Here is a 22,500-nt window from a genome sequence, read left to right on the forward strand (position 1 = left end):
GTCTATCTCTCTCTCTCCCCCCCCCCCTCTCTCTCCCCCCTCTCTCTATCTCTCTCTCTCTCCCCCGTCTCTCTATCTCACTCTCTCTCTCCCCCCTCTCTCTCTCTCTCTCTCTCTCTCTCTCTCTCCCCCGTCTCTATCTCACTCTCTCTCTCCCCCCTCTCTCTATCTCCCTCTCTCTATCTCTCTCTCTCTCTCTCTCTCTCTCTCTCTCTATCTCACTCTCTCTCTCCATCTGACTCTCTCTCTCTCCCCTCTCTCTATCTCACTCTCTCATGCTTCCTACCTGGCTCGTCCAACCACGTTATTATTGTCCAGGAAATCTTTGAACTGTCCAAACTAGTTTTACAACCAAACGTGTGTGTATGTGTGTATGTGTGTGTGTGTATGTGTATGTGTGTGTGTGTGTGTGTGTGTGTGTACAGTGGCAGTCATTGCAAAAGCAAGGTTAGTGTGGTTGGAAACTCTTAACCACGCTGCCCTCTCTCCCACGCACACTGACACAGACCCCCCCCCCCGGACACACACACAGAGACACATACAAACACTTTCTGTCGTTTTGTTTCCAATTGGCCCTATAGCCATTACACACAGGCCTTCGTGATCCGCTCCTTTAAAGGACAGGAGAGTTCAACTGATACTCTCTTAGTTACTCGAGGTCATGTGACAGGACGTTATATAGGACTTGCTGCCAGTGAGAATGTGTGTGTGTGTGTGTGTGTGTGTGTGTGTGTGTGTGTGTGTGTGTGTGTGTGTGTGTGTGTGTGTGTGTGTGTGTGTGTGTGTGTGTGTGTGTGTGTGTGTGTGTGTGTCTGTGTGTGTGTGTGTCTGTGTGTGTGTGTGTGTGTGCTTGCTTTCATGTGTGGATATGAAAGTGATGGTATGATATGGGCTAGTGTGTTAGAGAGTCTGCATGTGAATGTCAACTTGTGATGTCAAATACTTGACATACCCTGTTACGTGCACACGATCTCTTTCCAATACTCAGACCCAGGAACGGGGCCTTCTTAACGGTGTGTTAACCCTTTCTCTCCTTTGTTGCAGGTCTGACAGTGAGAACAACATACTCCCATGAGCATCAACCCCACTACTAGATGAAGAGAACTCCATCGCTGCCAATGTAGCGAACCGTATGTCGGGCAGAGTGTTGTAAAGCAGTACCTCTGTGTTGTGAGCGAGGGTTATTGACGTGATGTCTAAGCAGCATCATCCTATCAAGGACTCAGAGGGACTTCACCTCTCCCCTCGCCATTCCCCCCTTCACTCCCCCGTGTCCCTCAGGCCCGCTCCTCTCTCCCCTGTCCACCACCCCCCCTTCCCCCTTCACTCCCCCGTGTCCCCCAGGCCCGCTCCTCTCTCCCCTGTCCACCAACCCCCTTTCCCCCTTCACTCCCCCGTGTCCCCCAGGCCCGCTCCTCTCTCCCCTGTCCACCACTCCCTCTTCTCCCAAACTCAGCTCCCCTTCCCCCAGCCCTTCTCCCCCCTCTCTCAGCCCCAGGACCTAGTAGAGACAGACTTCCCTTCTGATGTGGACACATGTCAGCTACTGTCTCCCGTCCCCCAGCCCTCCTTGCAATATGGCTACCAGGACTATACCCAGGACCAGTCGTACCAGCAGACAACGACCCACCCTGACCCAGAAACGCTGCAGGACTACCACAACCATGGCTCCCAAACTAACCTCAACCATCAGCTGGACCGGGGAAAGAACCACCAGCTGGACCAGCAGACCTACACCAGCAACAGAAACCACCAGAGGCAGCTCAAGACCCAAAAGGACCATCAGACTCCCAGCAGCTATCAAGTTCCCCTACTGGACTCCCAGACCATGTACAGCAACCAGAAGAACCAGCAGAACCATCACATGAAACAGCAGTCTCTGGACCTTCAGACTCAACTGGGCCTACAGAACTGCAACCACCATCAGAGCCAGCAGATGGAGGTGGACCATCATCAACATCAGTCTGTCCAGAGCCAGCTACAGAACCAGGTGGACCATCATCAACATCAGTCTTTCCAGAGCCAGCTACAGAACCAGGTGGACCATCATCAACATCAGTCTTTCCAGAGCAAGCTACAGAACCAGGTGGACCATCATCAACATCCGTCTTTCCAGAGCCAGCTACAGAACCAGGTGGACCATCATCAACATCAGTCTTTCCAGAGCAAGCTACAGAACCAGGTGGACCATCATCAACGTCACTCTTTCCAGAGCCAGCTACAGAACCAGGTGGACCATCACCAGCATCAGTCTTTCCAGAGCCAGCAACAGAACCAGGTGGACCATCATCGACATCAGTCTTTCCAGAGCCAGCTACAGAACCAGGTGGACCATCACCAGCATCAGTCTGTCCAGAGCCAGCTACAGAACCAGGTGGACCATCATCAACATCAGTCTGTCCAGAGCCAGCTACAGAGCCAGCTGGAACATCACCAGCGTCAGTCTGTCCAGAGCCAGCTACAGAGCCAGAAGCACCAGGTCAGACTCCACATCCTAGCCCAGCTCCAGAGACAAGAACAAGGACAGGGAGGGGGCTACGGCCCCCCACAGCCCCCCTCACAGAACCACAGTCACACCCAGCAGCACACACACATCTCCTACACTCAAACACAGACCCTCGCACAAAGCTCCTATCTGTACACACAGGCACACGCAGACCAACAACCAAGCCCCTGCTTGTACACACAGCCAACACAGAGCCCTCTTATCTCTGTGGAACCCACCTCACCCTGGTACCCTGGTCCCCAGTCTTACTCCAACCCTTACCCTTTCCCTCACTTCCACACTCATCTCAACTCTAACTTTAAGTCTCACCCTCAATCCAACCTCAACCCTAACCCCAACCCCAACCACAACCCTACCTACAGCCCCAACCCAAACCCCAACCCAAACCCCAACCCCAACCCCAACCACAACCCTACCTACAGCCCCAACCCTAACCCCAACCCTAACCCCAACCCCAACCACAACCCTACCTACAGCCCCAACCCTAACCCCAACCCCAACCCCAACCACAACCCTACCTACAGCCCCAACCCTACCTACAGCCCCAACCCTAACCCCAACCCTACCTACAGCCCCAACCCTAACCCCAACCCTAACCCCAACCCTAACCCTAACCCCAACCCTACCTACAGCCCCAACCCTAACCCCAACCCTAACCCCAACCCCAACCCTAACCCTAACCCTACCTACAGCCCCAACCCTAACCCTAACCCTACCTACAGCCCAAACCCTAACCCTAACCCTACCTATAGCCCCAACCCTAACCCTACCTACAGCCCAAACCCTAACCCTACCTACAGCCCCAACCCTAACCCTAACCCCAACCCAAACCCTACCTACAGCCCAAACCCTAACCCCAACCCTAACCCTACCCACAGCCCAAACCCCAACCCTAACCTTACCTACAGCCCAAACCCCAACCCTAACCCTACCTACAGCCCAAATCCTAACCCCACTTACAGCCCCAATCCTAACCCTACCTACAGCTCCCACCCTAACCATAGTTCCTACTCTTACCCTCACCTCAGCCCTCAATCCAGCCCCATACCCCATCCTAACCAGCCCAGTCCAAGCCCATCCTATATCCCCTACCCTAACCCTAGCCCTAGATGCAGCCCTCTCTACCTCTCTCCCCCTCTCCTCCTGCGTGGGGGGTGGGAGTCAGAGAGTGGGGTAAGTCCAGCCGTCCAGCAGATGACCACAGAGAGGAGAGGACCACACGTGAACCACCTGAATCAATTGAATCACTTGAACCATCTGAATCAATTGAACCATCTGAATCAATTGAATCACTTGAACCATCTGAATCAATTGAACCATCTGAACCAGCCTCTCTACTCGCCCCCAGCACAGCAGACACAGGTACAGTAAAACATCCTCCCAAGGGGGAGTCTGGGTAGTCGGTGTTAGCTCGCTGAGATAAAAACTTAAAGCATTAAAGGATATCTGATATACTTAACAGAGTGTGTTAAATTAACGTTGTTTTTGTTGTTCTTGTAGATGACAGTGACAGAACATTTGGGAAACTATGAGACACCAAACTGCAGGTATGCTGGTGTGTGTGTGTGTGTGTGTGTGTGTGTGTGTGTGTGTGTGTGTGTGTGTGTGTGTGTGTGTGTGTGTGTGTGTGTGTGTGTGTGTGTGTGTGTGTGTGTGTGTGTGTGTGTGTGTGGTATGCAGGGTTTTCTGCATAGAAAGGTCCTGGGCTGCCCGCCTAAGTGTTTATTTTATTTTGGGTGGGGGGGATAAAAAATATATATATACAGAGGGTGGGACAGGGAAATGTAAAAAGATGAATTGTGCTACTTCTAAAATGAAATAAGTTTATTGGTCACATACGATTTAGCAGATGTTATAACACGTGCAGTGAAATGCTTACATGCAGACATAGACAGTAAAAAGTTTGGACACACCTACTCATTCCAGGGTTTTTCTTTATTTTTACTATTTTCTACATTGTAGAATAATAGTGAAGACATCAAAACGATGAAATAACACATGTAGAATCATGTGGTACCTAAAAAAAGTGTTAAACAAAACAAAATATATTGTATATTTGAGATTCTTCAAAGTAGCCACCCTTTGCCTTGATGACAGCTTTGCACACTCTTGGCATTCTCTCAACCAGCTTCACCTGGAATGCTTTTTCAACAGTCTTGAAGGAGTTCCCACATATGCTGAGCACTTGTTGGCTGCTTTTCCTTCAGTCTGCAGTCCAACTCATCCCAAACCATCTCAATTGGGTTGAGGTCAGGTGATTGTGGAGGCCAGGTCATCTGATGCAGCACTCCATCAATCTCCTTCTTGGTCAACTAGCCCTTACAGAGCTTGTGTTGGGTCATTGTCCTGTTGAAAACCAAATGATAGTCCCACTAAGCTCAAACCAGATGGGATGGTGTATCGCTGCAGAATGCTGTGGTAGCCGTGCTGGTTAAGTGTAACTTGAATTCTAAATACATCACTGACAGTGTCACCAGCATAGCACCCCCACACCATCACACCTCCTCCTCCATGCTTCACGTTGGGTACCACACATGCGGAGATGTTCTCCTACTCTGAGTCTCACAAAGATGCGGCTGTTGTAACCAAAAATGGTGACTCATCAGACCAAAAGACAGATTTCCACCGGTCTAATGCCCACTGCTCATGTTTCTTGGCTCAAGCAAGTCTCTTCTTCTTATTGGTGTCCTTTAGTCGTGGTTTCGTTGCAGCTATTAGACCATGAATGCCTGAGTTTTGCAGTCTCCTCTAAACAGTTGATGTTGAAATGTGTCTGTTACTTGAACTCTGTGAAGCATTGATTTGGGCTGCAATTTCTGAGGCTGGTAACTACTGAACTTATCCTCTGCAGCAGAGGTAACTCTGGGTCTTCCTTTCCTATAGCGGTCCTCTTGAGAACCAGATTCATCATAGCACTTGATGGTTTTTGCAACTGCACTTTAAGAAACTTTCAAAATTCTTGAAATTTTCCGAATTGACTGACCTTCATGTATTAAAGTAATGATGAACTGTTGTTTCCCTTTACTGATTTGAGCTGTTCTTGCCATAATATGGTCTTTTACCAAATAGGGCTATCTTCTGTATACCACCCCTACCTTGTCATAACACAAATTATTGGCTCAAACTCATTAAGAAGGAAAGGAATTCCACAAATTACCTTTTAAGAAGGCACACCTGTTAATTGAAATGCATTCCAGGTGACTACCTCATGAAGCTGGTTGAGAGAATGCCAAGAGTGTGCAAAGCTGTCATCAAGGCAAAGGGTGGCTTGTTGAAGAATCTCAAATATAAAATATATTTTGATTTGATTAACACTGTTTTGGTTACTACATGATTCCATATGTGTTATTTCATAGTTTTGATGTCTTCAATATTATTATACAATGTAAAAGATAGCAAAAATGAGTAGGTGTGTCCAAACTTTTGACTAGTTTGAGCATAGGAACACATCCCTAGCCATGGCAAAATGCATATAATTGCAGGAAATTAGCTTTCAAACTACATTTTAATCAGCTACATAAAACAATGTGTAGAATTACAGGAAATTGGCTTTAAAACAGCAACATTTCTCTCCGCCAAGGTGGGGGCCTCAAAAAAGTTATTGACTGGGGCTTTGACCAAATTCAGCCGTGCGGACGTGCCGCCCCCAACCCCCCCCCCCCCCCAAGCCCAACAACTAAGACACGTTTTTATTCAATATGGTGTTTGTATTGATGATGATGATATAGATGATGATGATGATGATATTGATGATGATGATGATATAGATGATGATGATGATGATGATGATATTGATGATGATGATGATATTGATGATGATATTGATGATGATGATGATGATGATGATGATGATGATGATGATGATATTGATGATGATATTGATTATGATATTGATTATGATGATGATGATATTGATGATGATATTGATGATGATATTGATGATGATATTGATTATGATGATGATATTGATGATGATATTGATGATGATGATGATATTGATGATGATGATGATATTGATGATGATATTGATTATGATATTGATGATGATTATGAGGATGATAATATTGATTATGATGATGATGATATTGATGATGATGACATTGATTATGATATTGATTATGATGATGATATTGATTATGATGATGATATTGATTATGATGATATTGATTATGATGATATTGATTATGATGATGATGATTATGATGATGATGATATTGATGATTATGATCATTTTGATTATGATGATGATGATATCGATTATGAGGATGATCATATTGATTATGATGATATTGATGATGATGATGATATCGATTATGAGGATGATCATATTGATTATGATGATGATAATGTTGATTAGGGTGATGATATTGATATTGATTATGATGATGATGATGATGATATTGATTATGATGATGATGATATTGATGATATTGATTATGATGATGATGATATTGATGATATTGATTATGATGATAATATTGATTATGATGATGATATTCATTATAATGATATTGATGATGATATTGATTGTGATGATGATCATGATGATGATGATATTAATGATGATGATGTGTGTTTGTCAGCAGGTTGCTGTGTTCTGTGTGTCAGAGGGTCTTTAAGAGTCTTCCTGCTCTGAACGGACACATGCGCTCTCACGGAGGACTCCGAGGACAGACCGGCAGGTCACAAACATACAGGACGGTGAGACAACACACACACACGCACACGCACACTCACACACACACACACACACACACACACACACACACACACACACACACACTACTTCTCTATCCCTGTAATGTAAATTCTCTCTTTCTCATGTCTCTCTCTCTCTCTCTCAACAGAAGGAAGGGGTGATTCCAGGGTCTCCTGTCCCCATAGTGATGCCCGTCTCTGTGCCCGTCAGACTCCCTGCCTCCCCCCTTCCATGCCTGGAAGAGGAGTGCCAAGAGGGGGAGGATGAGGGAAGGAGAGAATGGAAAGAAAGGAAAAAAGACAAGAGGAGGTATCCCCATCGCCACTCTCCTCTTGTCCTGACCTGCCAGTCCACTAGGGGTGCTGTGGTGTTCCAGAGTGTTCTGCGTTCAATTGTTCAACTGACCTACTACACCCCTCCTCCCATGCTGAGGCCAGACAGGGAGGGAACTGGGCTATACTGCTCTCTAACCGCGAGTGATGGTGACATGCTAATGTCCGGGGAGCAGCCAATAAAGATCAAACCGTAAGAACATCACACCTTACTAACCTCCTACCCAATCACATCACCCCTAACCTCCTACCCAATCACATCACCCCTTACTAACCTCCTACCCAATCACATCACCCCTAACCTCCTACCCAATCACATCACCCCTTACTAACCTCCTACACAATCACATCACCCGTTACTAACCTCCTACCCAATCACATCACCCCTTACTAACCTCCTACCCAATCACATCACCCCTTACTAACCTCCTACCCAATCACATCACCCCTTACTAACCTCCTACCCAATCACATCACCCCTTCCTAACCTCCTACACAATCACATCACCCCTTACTAACCTCCTACCCAATAACATCACCCCTTACTAACCTCCTACCCAATCACATCACCCCTTACTAACCTCCTACACAATCACATCACCCCTTACTAACCTCCTACCCAATCACATCACCCCTTACTAACCTCCTACCCAATCACATCACCCCTAACCTCCTACCCAATCACATCACCCCTTACTAACCTCCTACCCAATCACATCACCCCTTCCTAACCTCCTACACAATCACATCACCCCTTACTAACTGCCTACCCAATCACATCACCCCTTACTAACCTCCTACCCAATCACATCACCCCTAACCTCCTACCCAATCACATCACCCCTTACTAACCTCCTACCCAATCACATCACCCCTTACTAACCTCCTACACAATCACATCACCCCTTACTAACCGCCTACCCAATCACATCACCCCTTACTAACCTCCTACCCAATCACATCACCCCTTACTAATCGCCTACCCAATCACATTACTTATCACTGATAATTCCCCCTTTCCACCCAGCCCTTGCAGACCTGAAGCTTGACTTAAATTGTTCTGTGTTTTATTCCGTCAGCTCAGTTGAAACAAACCCACTGTAATCAATCAGACTTGCGACACTGGCTGCAGTGATGCATCAGAATGCAAGACTTGCATTACTAAACCATCTTTTACGCTTCAAGTCTATTTTTAGTGCAGAGAAACACATCTGTGAAGCATACGCAACTATGATTGGTTATTGGCCTATCACTCACAGGAGGATCAACGTGGGGATTGGATTTCAGGCTGATGTCCCACCTCTTCAGGACCAAAGACACTCTCACTCAGACACCCACAATGCACTGGTGTTGTGGACGCCCTGGGATGCCCTGGAAAACTCATCCACCCAGCACAGAGGTACACACACACAGCTAACGCATTAGTACACCCGCTACAATCATGCAGTACAGTATACAGCAAGCAGTTTAGCAGTTACACCGGCAGGCCCCGGTGGCAATAAATTAATAATACCAAAAGCTTACCTTGACGTGGAAGAGTTCCAGTGTTGGATAGCCATACCCGACTAGCTAACATAGCATCCCTCTCTGTTTTAGCCAGGTGTTTGAGTAAGCTAAACTAGCTAGCTGCATATGTTAGCTAAGAAAGTGAAAGCGGGAAAAAAAAGTGAAATATAGCTAGCTCTCTCTTTCTCTTGCTTCTCTTTCATTTTTGAATGAATGAATTTGTTCAAAACTGTTCAACTATTGTCTTTCTCTCTCTTTGAGTCAACTACTCACCACATTTGATGCACTGCAGTGCTAGCTAGCTGTAGCTTATGCTTTCAGTTCTAGATTCATTCTCTGATCCTTTGATTGGGTGGACAACATGTCAGTTCATGCTGCAATAGCTCTGATAGGTTGGAGGATGTCCTCCGGAAGTTGTCATAATTGCTGTGTAAGTCTATGGAAAGGGGTGAGAACCATGAGCCTCCTAGGTTTTATATTGAATTCAACGTACCCAGAGGAGGACAGAAGCTAGCTGTCCTCCGAGTACATCATGGTGCTACCCTACAGAGTGCTGTTGAGGCTACTGTAGACCTTCATTGCAAAACATTGTTTTATTCAATTATTTGGTGACGTGAATATATTTAGTGTAGTTTTATCTAAAAAGGATAACTTTTTAAATGTTTCACTATTTTATTTTCCTGAAATTCACTGAGGATGGTCCTCTCCTTCCTCCTCTGAGGAGCCTCCACTGACACACTCACACACACACACAAACACACACACACACACACACACACACTCAAGCAAGGCTCAAGCCATGCCCACCTGATATTACTCCTCTGTTCAGTTTCATGTGTTTGAGAAGTGGATCATTTATTTGTCAACTAATTATCACTTCACTGATTTACTGTCAAAATAGAAACGGACTATTACATGTTCAAACCATATTTTCTCTTGGACTTTATTATCAAAGAAAAGTGTGACGCGATGTCTGAAATGGATGGTGGAATTATGGGAAATCGTAGACATGGGAACAAAAAATGTTTGACCCATGTGTTTACACTACATGACCGAAAGTATGTGGACACCTGCTCGTCGAACAATTCATTCCAAAATCATTGGCATTATGGAGTTGGTCCTCCCTCCTTTGCTGCTCTAACAGTCTCCATTATTCTAAGAAGGCTTGCCATTAGTTGTTGGAAAATTGTGAGGACTTGTTTCCATTCAGCCAGAAGAGCATTTGTGAGGTCGGGCACTGATGTTGGGCGATTAGGCCTGGCTCGCAGTCAGCGCTCCAATTCATTCCAAAGGTGTCCGATGAGGGTTGAGGTCAGGGCTCTGTGCAGGCCAGTCAAGTTCTTCCACACCGATCTCGACAAACCATTTCTGTTTGGAACTCACTTTGTGGACGGGGGCATTGTCATGCTGAAACCGGAAAGTGCCTTCCCCAAACTGTTGCTAGAATGTCATTGTATGCTGTAGTGTTAAGATTTGCCTTCACTGGAACTAAGGGGACTAGACCGAACCATGAAAAACAGCCCTAGTCTATTATCCCTCCTCCACCAAACTTTACAGTTGGCACTATGCATTGGGGCAGGTTGCTTCTCCTGGCATCCGCCAAACCCAGATTAATCCGTCGGACTGCCAAACATTGAAGCGTGATTCAACACTCCAGAGAACACGTTTCCACTCCTTTACGGTCCAATGGCGGAGAGCTTTACACCACTCCAGCCAACGCTTGGAATTGCGCATGGTGATCTTAGGCTTGTATGCGGCTGCTCGGCCATGGAAACCCATTTCATGAAGCTCCCGACGAACATTGTGCTGATTTTGCTTCCAGAGGCAGTTTGGAACTCGGTAGTGAGTGTTGCAACCGAGGACAGATGATATTTATGCGCTACGTACTTTAGCACTGGGCGGTCCCATTCTGTGAGTTTGTGTGGCCTACCACTTTGTGGCTGAGCCGTTGTTGCTCCTAGACATTTACACTTACACAAACAGCACTTACAGTTGACCGAGGCAGCTCTAGCAGGGTAGAAATGTGACGAACTGACTTTTTGGAAAGGTGGCATCCTATGACATTGCTGCATTGAAAGTCACTGAGCTCTTCAGTACGTGCCATTCTACTGCAAATGTTTGTCTATGGAGATTGCATGGCTGTGTGCTCGATTTTATACATCTGTCTGCAACGGGTGTGGCTGAAATAGCCGAATCCACTAATATGAAGGGGTGTCCAGATACTTTTGTATATATATATAGTGTATACAAATGTATATTATGATGGGGATTAAACACACTGACACGGCCACTACATGATCTAAGAGAAAACTTGGGGGATAGTGGGAAAGTGTCACGATCGTGTGGAGGATTGACGGACCAAAACGCAGCTTTAGGAAAATAAGCCATCTCCTTTTATTTGATGACGAAGGAAAAACGAAACAAAAACACTTAAACACTAAACAAAACGATCGTGAAGCTAAACAACGATGTGCACACACTGGCTACAAACGTATCACATAGACAACTACTCACAACAAATGAAAGCCTATGGCTACCCTAAATAAGGCTCCCAATCAGAGACAACCGAAATCAACTGTCTCTAATTGGGAACTCATTCAGGTAACCATAGACTCTCCTAGACAACTAAACATACATAGACAACGCTAGACAAATGTACTCAACACAAACCCATATACTACACCCAACAACCCCTTTACCATAGAAACACCCAAAACCAACAAAACACAAACATTCCCCATGTCACACCCTGACCTAACTAAAATAATAAAGAAAACAAAGAATACTAAGGCCAGGGCGTGACATAACCCCCCCCTTAAGGTGCGAACTCCGGGCGCACCATTAACCAGTCTAGGGGAGGGTCTGGGTGGGCTTCCATCCACGGTGGCGGCTCCGGCTCTGGTCGTAGTCCCCACGTCACCACAGTCCCTAACCGCCTCCTTAGCTTCCTCCAAATGACCCCCCTCCACATTAACCCCACTGCATTAAGGGGCAGTTCCGGACTAAGGGGCAGCTCCGGACTAAGGGGCAGTACCAGGATAAGGGGCAGTACCAGGGTCAGGGGCAGCTCCGAACTAAGGGGCAGTACCAGGGTAAGGGACAGCACCAGGATAAGGGGCAGCACCAGGATAAGGGACAGCACCAGGCTGAGGGACTGCAGCTCCGGACTGAGGGACTGCAGCTCCGGACTGAGGGACGGCCCATGGCTGGCTGACGGATCTGGCTGCTCATGGCTGGCTGACGGATCTGGCTGCTCATGGCTAGCTGACGGATCTGGCTGCTCATGGCTAGCTGACGGATCTGGCTGCTCATGGCTAGCTGACGGATCTGGCTGCTCATGGCTAGCTGACGGATCTGGCTGCTCATGGCTAGCTGACGGATCTGGCTGCTCATGGCTAGCTGACGGATCTGGCTGCTCATGGCTGACTGACGGATCTGGCTGCTCATGGCTAGCTGACGGATCTGGCTGCTCATGGCTAGCTGACGGATCTGGCTGCTCATGGCTAGCTGACGGATCTGGCTGCTCATGGCTAGCTGACGGATCTGGCTGCTCATGGCTAGCTGACGGATCTGGCTGCTCATGGCTAGCTGACGGATCTGGCTGCTCATGGCTAGCTGACGGATCTGGCTGCTCATGGCTAGCTGACGGATCTGGCTGCTCATGGCTAGCTGACGGATCTGGCTGCTCATGGCTGGCTGACGGATCTGGCTGCTCATGGCTGGCTGACGGATCTGGCTGCTCATGGCTGGCTGACAGATCTGGCTGCTCATGGCTGGCTGACGGATCTGGCTGCTCATGGCTGGCTGACGGATCTGGCTGCTCATGGCTGGCTGACGGATCTGGCTGCTCATGGCTGGCTGACGGATCTGGCTGCTCATGGCTGGCTGGCGGCTCTGACAGATCCTGTCTGGTTGGCGGCCCTGACAGATCCTGTCTGGTTGGCGGCTCTGGCAGATCCTGTCTGGTTGGCGGCTCTGGCAGATCCTGTCTGGTTGGCGGCTCTGGCAGATCCTGTCTGGTTGGCGGCTCTGGCAGATCCTGTCTGGTTGGCGGCTCTGGCAGATCCTGTCTGGTTGGCGGCTCTGGCAGATCCTGTCTGGTTGGCGGCTCTGGCAGATCCTGTCTGGTTGGCGGCTCTGGCAGATCCTGTCTGACGGACGGCTCTAGCGGCTCCTGTCTGGCTGGCGGCTCTAGCGGCTCCTGTCTGGCGGGCGGCCCTGGCAGATCCTGTCTGGTTGGCGGCCCTGGCAGATCCTGTCTGGTTGGCGGCTCTGGCAGATCCTGTCTGGCGGGCGGCTCTGGCAGATCCTGTCTGGCGGGCGGCTCTGGCAGATCCTGTCTGGCGGACGGCTCTAGCGGCTCCTGTCTGGCGGACGGCTCTAGCGGCTCCTGTCTGGCGGACGGCTCTAGCGGCTCCTGTCTGGCGGACGGCTCTAGCGGCTCCTGTCTGGCGGACGGCTCTGTAGGCTCATGGCAGACGGGCGGCTTTGCAGGCTCATGGCAGACGGGCGGCTTTGCAGGCTCATGGCAGACGGGCAGTTCATGCATCGCTGTGCAGACGGCAGACTCCTGCCGGCTGAGGCGCACTGTAGGCCTGGTGCGTGGTGCCGGGACTGGTGGCACCGGGCTGGGGACACGCATCTCAGGGCTAGTGCGGGGAGCAGCAACAGGACGCACAGGACTCTGGGGACACACAGGAGGCTTGGTGCGTGGTTTAGACACTGGTGGTAAAGGGCTGGAGACACGCACCATATAGCTAGTGCGTGGAGGAGTCACTGGTGGTACTGGGTTGGGGCGGGGAGGTGGCGCCGGAAATACCGGACCGTGCAGGCGTACTGGCTCCCTTGAGCGCCGAGCCTGCCCAACCTTACCTGGTTGTATGCTCCCCGTCGCCTGACCAGTGCGGGGAGGTGGAATAACCCGCACCGGCCTATGTAGGCGAACCGGGGACACCATGCGTAAGGCTGGTGCCATGTACGCCGGCCCGAGGAGACGCACTGGTGACCAGATGCGTTGGGCCGGCTTCATGACATACGGCTCAACGCTCAGTCTAGCCCGGCCGATACGTGGAGCTGAAATGTACCAAACCGGGCTATGCACGCGTACAGGAGACACCGTGCGCTCTACTGCGTAACACGGTGTCTGCCCGTACTCTCGCTCTCCACGGTAAGTACAGGGAGTAGGCGCAGGTTTCCTACCTGACTTCGCCACACTCCCTTTAAGGCCCCCCCCAAGAAATTTTTGGGTTGTACTCACGGGCTTCCAGCCTTGTCTCCGTGCTGCCTCCTCATATCGCCTCCTCTCGGCTTTAGCTGCCTCCAGCTCTTCACGAGGAAGGCGATATTCTCCCGGTTGTGCCCACGGCCCCTTACCATCCAGTATCTCCTCCCATGTCCACGAATCCTGTGTAGGTGGATCCTGTTGCCGCTTTCCATGCCGCTTGGTCCTGTATTGGTGAGTAGTTCTGTCACGATCGTGTGGAGGATTGACGGACCAAAACGCAGCTTTAGGAAAATAAGCCATCTCCTTTTATTTGATGACGAAGGAAAAAACGAAACAAAAACACTTAAACACTAAACAAAACGATCGTGAAGCTAAACAACGATGTGCACACACTGGCTACAAACGTATCACATAGACAACTACTCACAACAAATGAAAGCCTATGGCTACCCTAAATAAGGCTCCCAATCAGAGACAACCGAAATCAGCTGTCTCTAATTGGGAACTCATTCAGGTAACCATAGACTCTCCTAGACAACTAAACATACATAGACAACGCTAGACACATGTACTCAACACAAACCCATATACTACACCCAACAACCCCTTTACCATAGAAACACCCAAAACCAACAAAACACAAACATTCCCCATGTCACACCCTGACCTAACTAAAATAATAAAGAAAACAAAGAATACTAAGGCCAGGGCGTGACAGAAAGTATAATTTACAAAATGTTTTTATTTGATAATAATATTAACAAAGTCGCCACACACGAAACATCCACATAAATCAATCACGCAATTTTTTGTCAAATTGTCAAATAAATATGCATTGGTTAATTCTAGCGATTTATGTTAATGTTCACAACAGGTGGGTCCTATTTTGGTACAAACCTTCCGCCTTGTGTTTAATATTCTAGATTACATTAACCATGAATATGTAATGTTGCACGTCTTTGAAAGTTGATGAAAGTTGATGTGGAAATTGTGAGGGGTACGGATATTCATTATTTTTGGAGCGGCACCTTAGAAAGAGCTGATTGGATACAGAGTAATTTCGTGCTAATGTAAACCCATCTGTATATGCAAATGAGTTGTTATTTTCAAAGGTTATTATGATTATCTATATAATAACAAAACATATAAAACGGCCATAAAATATTTTTGGCATGTATCATTTCAAATAATATATTTTTTTAATATTTGAATAAAAATTTTTAGAACCACCAAAATGTCCTGATTGCATAGATTTTCTGTCTCTCATTAAACAATTGTTTATGTGCTGTAATAGTCAATAGTTGATGATTTTTTTTTAAATTCTAAAATAATTGAGTATCTTAGTCCATTATGCAGCTGTTACATTTATCAGAACTGTATTTTTGACCTTTTATCAATTTTCGACAACCGTTCCTACACAACCACCCACACAACCACCCACCTACCCAACCACCAACCCACCCACCCACACAACCACCCACCCACACACACACACAACCACCCACACACCCACCCACACACCCACCCACACAACCAACCACCCACCCACCCACCCACCCACACACCCACCCACCCACCCACCCACCCACCCACACACCCAACCACCCACCCACCCACACAACCACCCACCCACCCACCCACACACCCACCCACACACCCACCCACCCACCCACACAACCACCCACACAACCACCCACACAACCACCCACCCACACACACAACCACACACCCACCACCCACACACCCACACAACCACCTACCCACCCACACACCCACCCACACAACCAACCACCCACACAACCACCCACACACCAGGGTTGGGGTCAATTGGAATTGAAGGCAGTCAATTCAGGAGGTAAACTATATATTCAACATTAGATTATTATTTTTTTTTCAATTACTTTTTAAAGTTTTTTAATGTTTTTATTTTTTATTAAAATCACTTCCTGAATTGACTTCCCAGCACTGCCACACACACGCACGCACGCACGCACGCACGCACGCACGCACGCACACACACACACACACACACACACACACACTCATTTTTGGCATGTATCATTTCAAATAATATATATTTTTTATATTTGAATTAAAATTTTATAACCACCAAAATGTCCTGATTGCATAGATTTTCTGTCTCTCATTAAACAATTGTTTATGTGCTGTAATAGTCAATAGTTGATGATTTTTTTAAAATTCTAAAATAATTGAGTATCTTAGTCCATTATGCAGCTGTTACATTTATCAGAACTGTATTTTTGACCTTTTATCAATTTTCGACAACCGTTCCTACACAACCACCCACACAACCACCCACACAACCACACAACCACCCACACAACCACCCACCCACACAACCACCCACCCACACAACCACCCACCCACCCACACACACAACCAACCCACCCACCCACACAACCACCCACTAACTCACCCACACAACCACCCACCCACACAACCACCCAACCACCCAACCACCCACCCACACAGCCAACCCACCCACACAGCCAACCCACCCATCCACACAACCAACCCACCCACCCACCCACACAACCAACCCACCCACCCACCCACACAACCAACCCACCCACACAACCACCCACCCACCCACCCACACAACCAACCCACACACACAACCACCCACCCACCCACCCACACAACCACCCACCCACACAACCACCCACCCACCCACACACACAACCACCCACCCACCCACACAACCAACCCACCCACCCACCCACACAACCACCCACCCACCCACACAACCCACCCACACAACCACCCACCCACCCACCCACAACACAACCACCCATCCACACAACCAACCCACCCACCCACCCACCCACCCACACAACCAACCCACCCACCCACCCACACAACATACCCACACCCACCCACCCACCCACCCACCCAACCACCCACCCACACAACCACCCACACAACCACCCACCCCACAACCACCCACACAACCACCCAACCACCCACCCACCCACACAACCACCCACACAACCAACCCACCCACCCACACAACCAACCCACCCACCCACCCACCCACACAACCAACCCACCCACACAACCACCCACCCAACCACCCACACAACCTCCCACCCAAACAACCAACCCACCAACCCACACAACCAACCCACCCACCCACCCACACACACAACCACCCACCCAACCACCCACACAACCTCCCACCCAAACAACCAACCCACCCACCCACCCACACACACAACCACCCACCCACCCACCCACCCACACACACACCCACCCACCCACACAACCACCCACTCACCCACCCACCCACACAACCACCCACCCACCCACCCACACACACAACCACCCATCCACACAACCAACCCACCCGCCCACCCACCCACACAACCACCCACACAACCACCCACCCACCCACCCACACACACAACCACCCATCCACACAACCAACCCACCCAACCACCCACCCACCCACCCACCCACACACACAACCACCCATCCACACAACCAACCCACCCACCCACCCACCCACCCACCACCCACCCACCCACACAACCACCCACCCACACAACCACCCACTCACCCACCCACCCACACAACCACCCACCCACCCACCCACACAACCACCCATCCACACAACCAACCCACCCACCCACCCACCCACACAACCACACACACAACCACCCACTCACCCACCCACCCACACAACCACCCACACAACCACCCACCCACCCACCCACACACACAACCACCCATCCACACAACCAACCCACCCAACCACCCACACACCCACCCACACAACCACCCACCCACCCCACACACACAACCACCCATCCACACACCCACCCAACCACCCACCCACCCACCCACCCACCCACACACACACAACCACCCATCCACACAACCAACCAACCCACCCACCCACCCACCCACCCACCCACCCACCCACCCACACACACAACCACCCACCCACACAACCACCCACTCACCCACCCACCCACACAACCACCCACCCACCCACCCACACAACCACCCATCCACACAACCAACCCACCCACCCACCCACCCACACAACCACCCACACACCCACCCACCCACACAACCACCCACACAACCACCCATCCACACAACCAACCCACCCAACCACCCACCCACCCACCCACCCATCCACACAACCAACCCACCCACCCACCCACCCACCCACACAACCACCCACACAACCACCCACCCACCCACCTACCCACCCAACCACCCATCCACACAACCAACCCACCAACCCACCCACCCACCCACACACACAACCACCCACCCACACAACCACCCACCCACCCACACACACAACCACCCACCCAACCACCCACACAACCTCCCACCCAAACAACCACCCACCCACCCACCCACACACACAACCACCCACCCACCCACCCACCCACACAACCACCCACCCACCCACCCACCCACACACAACCACCCACCCACACAACCACCCACTCACCCACCCACCCACACAACCACCCACCCACCCACCCACCCACCCACCCACCCACCCACACACACAACCACCCATCCACACAACCAACCCACCCACCCACCCACCCACACAACCACACACACAACCACACACACAACCACCCACTCACCCACCCACCCACACAACCACCCACACAACCACCCACCCACCCACCCACACACACAACCACCCATCCACACAACCAACCCACCCAACCACCCACCCACCCACCCACCCACCCATCCACACAACCAACCCACCCACCCACCCACCCACCCACACAACCACCCACACACCCACCCACACACCCAACCACCCATCCACACAACCAACCCACCCACCCACCCACACACACACACACACAACCACCCACCCACCCACCCACCCACCCACACAACCACCCACCCACACAACCACACACACAACCAACCAACCCACCCACCCACCCACCCACCCACACACGCACCCACCCACCAACCTCCCACCCAAACAACCAACCCACACACCCACACAACCAACCCACCCACCCACACACAACCACCCATCCACACAACCAACCCACCCACACAACCAACCCACACACACAACCACCCACCCACACCCACCCACCCACACACACACACACACACACACACACACACACACACACACACACAACCACCCACCCACACAACCAACCCACCCACCCACCCACACAACCACCCACACAACCCACCCACCCACACAACCACCCACCCACACACACAACCACCCACCCACACAACCAACCCACCCACACAACCACCCACCCACCCACACAACCAACCCACCCACGCACCCACCCACACACACACACACACACACACAACCAACCAACCCACCCACCCACACACACACAACCAACCCACCCACCCACACAACCAACCCACACACACAACCACCCACCCACCCACACAACCAACCCACCCACACAACCAACCCACCCACCCACCCACACTACCAACCCACCCACCCACACAACCAACCCACACACACAACCACCCACCCACCCACCCACACACAACCAACCCACCCACACAACCCACCCACCCACCCACCCACCCACACAACCAACCAACCCACCCAACCCACCCACCCACACAACCCACCCACCCACCCACACACACAACCACCCACCCACCCACCCACCCACCCGCACAACCAACCCACCCACCCACCCGCACAACCAACCCACCCACCCACCCACACAACCAACCCACCCACCCACCCACCCAACCAACCCACCCACCCACACAACCAACCCACCCACCCACCCACCCACCCACACAACCAACCAACCCACCCACCCACCCAACCAAACAACCCACCCACCCACACAACCAACCCACACACACAACCACCCAACCACCCACCCACCCACACAACCAACCCACCCACACAACCACCCAACCAACCCACCCACCCACACAACCAACCCACACACACAACCACACAACCACCCAACCACCCACCCACCCACACAACCAACCCACCCACACAACCACCCACACAACCACCCACCCACACAACCACCCACCCACACAACCAACCCACCCACACAACCACCCACACAACCACCCACCCACACAACCAACCCACCCACACAACCACCCACTCACCCACTCACACAACCACCCACTCACCCACCCACAAAACCACCCACCAACCCACCAACTCAACCACCCACCCACCAACCCACCCACACAACCACCCACCCACCAACCCACCCACCCACCCACCCACACAACCAACCCACCCACACAACCAACCCACCCACCCACCCACCCACCCACCCACACAACCAACCCACCCACACAACCACCCACACACACAACCACCCACCCACACAACCAACCCACCCACACAACCACCCACACACACAACCACCCACACACACAACCACCCACCCACACAACCAACCAACCCACCCACCCACCCACCCACACACAACCCACCCACCCACACAACCACCCACATGACCACCCACCCACACAAACAACCCACCCACCCACACAACCACCCACCCACACAACCACCCACCCACACAACCACCCACCCAACCAACCACCCACACACCAGGGTTGGGGTCAATTGGAATTGAAGGCAGTCAATTCAGGAGGTAAACTACAGTATATCACAAAAGTGAGTACACCACTCACATTTTTGTAAATATTTGAGTATATCTTTTCATGTGACAACACTGAAGAAATGACACTCTGCTACAATGTAAAGTAGTGAGTGTACAGCTTGTATAACAGTGTAAATTTGCTGTCCCCTCAAAATAACTCAATACACAGCCATTAATGTCTAAACCGCTGGCAACAAAAGTGAGTACACCCCTAAGTGAAAATGTCCAAATTGGGCCCAAAGTGTCAATATTTTGTGTGGCCACCATCATTTTCCAGCACTGGCTTAACCCTCTTGGGCATGGAGTTCACCAGAGCTTCACAGGTTGCCACTGGAGTCCTCTTCCACTCCTCCATGACGACATCATGGAGCTGGTGGATGTTAGAGACCTTGCACTCCTCCACCTTCCGTTTGAGGATGCCCCACAGATGCTCAATAGGGTTTAGGTCTGGAGACATGCTTGGCCAGTCCATCACCTTTACCCTCAGCTTCTTTAGCAAGGCAGTGGTCGTCTTGGAGGTGTGTTTGGGGTCATTATCATGTTGGAATACTACCCTGCGGCCCAGTCTCCGAAGGGAGGGGATCATGCTCTGCTTCTGTATGTCACAGTACATGTTGGCATTCATGGTTCCCTCAATGAACTGTAGCTCCCCAGTGCCGGCAGCACTCATGCAGCCCCAGACCATGACACTCCCACCACCATGCTTGACTGTAGGCAAGACACACTTGTCTTTGTACTCCTCACCTGCTTGCCGCCACACACGCTTGACACCATCTGAACCAAATAAGTTTATCTTGGTCTCATCAGACCACAGGACATGGTTTCAGTAATCCATGTCCTTAGTCTGCTTATCTTCAGCAAACTGTTTGCGGGCTTTCTTGTGCATCATCTTTAGAAGAGGCTTCCTTCTGGGACGACAGCCATGCAGATCAATTTGATGCAGTGTACGGCGTATGGTCTGAGCACTGACAGGCTGACCCCCCACCCCTTCAACCTCTGCAGCAATGCTGGCAGCACTCATACGTCTATTTCCCAAAGACAACCTCTGGATATGACGCTGAGCACGTGCACTCAACTTCTTTGGTCGACCATGGCAAGGCCTGTTCTGAGTGGAACCTGTCCAGTTAAACCACTCTATGGTCTTGGCCACCGTACTGCAGCTCAGTTTCAGGGTACTGCAGCTCAGTTTCAGGGTCTTGGCAATCTTCTTATAGCCCAGGCCATCTTTATGTAGAGCAACAAAAAACATTTTCAGATCCTCAGAGAGTTCTTTGCCATGAGGTGCCATGTTGAACTTCCAGTGACCAGTCAGTATGAGGGAGTGTGAGAGCGATAACACCAAATTTAATACACCTGCTCCCCATTCACACCTGAGACCTTGTAACACTAACGAGTCACATGACACCGGGGAGGGAAAATGGCTAATTGGGCCCAATTTGGACATTTTCACTTAGGGGTGTACTCACTTTTGTTGCCAGCGGTTTAGACATTAATGGCTGTGTGTTGAGTTATTTTGAGGGGACAGCAAATTTACACTGTTATACAAGCTGTACACTCACTACTTTACATTGTAGCAAAGT

General features: G+C 50.5%; 1 protein-coding gene across 2 annotated transcripts in view; it reads left to right on the forward strand.

Annotated features, from left to right (window-relative positions):
- Nucleotides 1-22,500, forward strand: part of LOC129813229 (uncharacterized) — a 30,918-nt gene that overhangs the window by 1,335 nt on the left and 7,083 nt on the right. For both annotated transcript variants that reach the window (XM_055865518.1, XM_055865519.1), the window contains exons 2-6: nt 1,045-3,868; nt 4,007-4,053; nt 7,090-7,207; nt 7,354-7,730; nt 8,797-8,936. In XM_055865518.1, the coding sequence (XP_055721493.1) occupies nt 1,193-3,868; nt 4,007-4,053; nt 7,090-7,207; nt 7,354-7,730; nt 8,797-8,936 (3,358 nt within the window). In that variant the 5' untranslated portion in view covers nt 1,045-1,192. The remainder of the gene's footprint in view (nt 1-1,044; nt 3,869-4,006; nt 4,054-7,089; nt 7,208-7,353; nt 7,731-8,796; nt 8,937-22,500) is intronic.

Source organism: Salvelinus fontinalis, chromosome 16 (assembly GCF_029448725.1).
Source record: "Salvelinus fontinalis isolate EN_2023a chromosome 16, ASM2944872v1, whole genome shotgun sequence".
Classification (NCBI taxonomy): domain Eukaryota; kingdom Metazoa; phylum Chordata; class Actinopteri; order Salmoniformes; family Salmonidae; genus Salvelinus; species Salvelinus fontinalis.